At 38.5% G+C, this 2,314-nt stretch overlaps 2 protein-coding genes across 2 annotated transcripts in view; one reads left to right on the forward strand and one right to left on the reverse strand.

Moving 5' to 3' along the window:
* Positions 1-983, forward strand: part of LOC107088929 (tetratricopeptide repeat protein 30A-like) — a 17,363-nt gene extending 16,380 nt beyond the window's left edge. Inside the window, exons 14-15 of the mRNA XM_015381397.1 lie at positions 433-562; positions 654-983. Of these exons, the coding sequence (XP_015236883.1) occupies positions 433-562; positions 654-790 (267 nt within the window). The 3' untranslated portion in view covers positions 791-983. The remainder of the gene's footprint in view (positions 1-432; positions 563-653) is intronic.
* A 747-nt stretch (positions 984-1,730) lies between these two features.
* LOC107088930 (chromosome unknown open reading frame, human C16orf89) overlaps positions 1,731-2,314 on the reverse strand; it is a 10,748-nt gene continuing 10,164 nt past the window's right edge. Inside the window, exon 6 of the mRNA XM_015381398.1 lies at positions 1,731-1,881. Within this exon, the coding sequence (XP_015236884.1) occupies positions 1,778-1,881 (104 nt within the window). The 3' untranslated portion in view covers positions 1,731-1,777. The remainder of the gene's footprint in view (positions 1,882-2,314) is intronic.

A 2,314-nucleotide genomic window follows, 5' to 3' on the forward strand; every position in this document is an offset into this window, starting at 1 on the left:
GTAGTAAAGTAAAGTAAAAATATCAGAAAAATCTACTTGAGTACAGTAACGAAGTATTTGTACTTCGTTACTTCCCATCTCTGGTAATACACATTAGTACTTTTCGATGGAAAATACAATTTTATAGGATCTGAATAAAACTGACATCTTTGCAAAAATACAAGTATCACAATTTCACTAATTAACGTTGTTTTTCATTTGGCTTGTTTTCTAATGAGGAGTAATTTTAAAATAGCTACTTTTACATTTTTACTGCAGTAAAAAGTTGATGATCTAACTTCTACAGAAAGTGTTTTTCCACAGCAGGATTTATATTTCTACTGGAATAAAAAGCAGGAATACTTTTGACGCCTCTGACTTTAACAGAACGCTGAGTTTAATTAGAAGCAGGAGTTTATTAGCGCTCATCTGTGTTTTTATGCTCGTGTCTAGCTGGGGACAGATACTTGGTTCTACGCCAAGCGTTGTTTCCTCTCCCTGCTGGAGAACATGGCCAAACACATGGTCATGCTGCGGGACGCTGTGGTGCAGGAGTGCATTCAGTTCCTGGAGCAGTGTGAGGGTGAGCCGCAGTTACACAACAGCCACAGACACACGGATGGAAATGGGAGGGGCTTAGGGGACTCAACCGTTTCCTCTTGGTCTCCCTGCAGCTTACGGGAAGGAGGTGCCGGCCATCATCGAGGAGCCTCTGGAGGAGACCCCCCTTCACATCGGCAGGAACACCGTCACGTTCGAGGCTCGGCTGCTCAAGGCTCTGTTCTACGAGGTGATCGGCTGGAACAAGTGAAGCCTTTCAGGGACTGACCGGAAACATCTGTGCAGCTGTGGATGAACGGCTCCGACTCCTTTAAAGCTTTTCATTTAGACAATAAAAGTTTGAGCTGTGAAAAAAAACAAGCTTTTATAAATAAATGGATATTTATGATAATAAAAGGTAAGTTTTGGTAAATTTGAATAAAATATGTCAGAAAGTCACCTTGGAGGTTTTTATTGAATCAGTTTCAGGTAAGAAGAGAATCTCTGACACATAAACATCAAATTAAACATTTTCTGTCGTTCCAAAAAAGCTGAAAAACAATCCACAAGACGAAAAGCTTCCAGGAAGCTTTTTTAATTAAAAATGGCGGGAATAGCGTAGAGCTAGAGGCTTTAGATCAGGAGTAACCAATTAAAAATCAGCAGGGTCCGAATAAAGAAAATCATCAACCAGTAAAGATCCAGAGACATTTTTAATCAAAATCTGTTACTTTTAACAGATTTAACACTGAAATAAAATCAGGTGTTTATGCATCCATGTTATACATTTAATTTTTTAATAAAATTAAAAACAATAGAACTTTTTTCCATCCTCTTTTGTTGGGCTGCTGGATAAAACCTGGAACTAAACGCTATTTCTGACATTTTGAATTGAAAAAATTTCCTGGATGGAAGAGAAACGACTTTGAACTTAGAAACAAAATCCAGTGGATTGATTTTAATTTTTTTAGAATGACTCCAACCTGAATGACTCAGAATTTTCACCAACAACATTTTCTGTCAGTAAAACCAGAAACACGTCCTGCAGCTTTTCTCTTACAGCTAATCTAAAACAAAAGGCAGTAAATAAAACAGGCCAATGGATGCATGCAGTATTTGGTAACAACACGGATTATTTCTCGCGTCAAAACGGACAAAATTTAATATTTATCAGATAAGACATTATTTTGACTTCTGAATTAACTAATTGTAAAGACAAACTTCGCAGCATTTTTTTAAAAAATGAACAGAGATCAGTTCAGGACAGCGGCCTCTTGGTGATGTCCTGCTCTGTCAGGTGAAAGTTCAGGTATCCTCCCAGAGCGCCGACCGCCACCGCCGTCATGTGGCTGGAGCAGCCGTCTGTAAACGACACAAAAACATCCGGTTGGATCATTAAATCATCCGCTATGAAGTTCAGCTCATTCTGGGACACAAAGCAGAGCTGAACCCAAACTTTTCTGTTTTAGGAAGCTAAAAGTTTTCAGCTGAAAGGTTGTTTAGGTTGGAGCTCAAATAATAAAGATATCTCCATCAGTAGAAGGGGATTAAAGAGCAGTTAGAGGCAGTGTTGTGGTCAAGACCACCTAACCCGAGACCAAGACCAGCACCAGTATGTGACAATAAAATGTGAAACATTAATAAAATCACAAACATTGGTCTAAAAGACCTAAAATCACATAAAAACACCTAGATATTTAACACACAGAACTGGAATAAACATAAACATCTTTTAAAGGAATAGTACACCCAAAACATGATTAGCCTTCATTTTCTACTCACCCCCGTGCTGAAC

Source organism: Cyprinodon variegatus, unplaced genomic scaffold (assembly GCF_000732505.1).
Source record: "Cyprinodon variegatus isolate N-32 unplaced genomic scaffold, C_variegatus-1.0 Scaffold233, whole genome shotgun sequence".
NCBI lineage: Eukaryota > Metazoa > Chordata > Actinopteri > Cyprinodontiformes > Cyprinodontidae > Cyprinodon > Cyprinodon variegatus.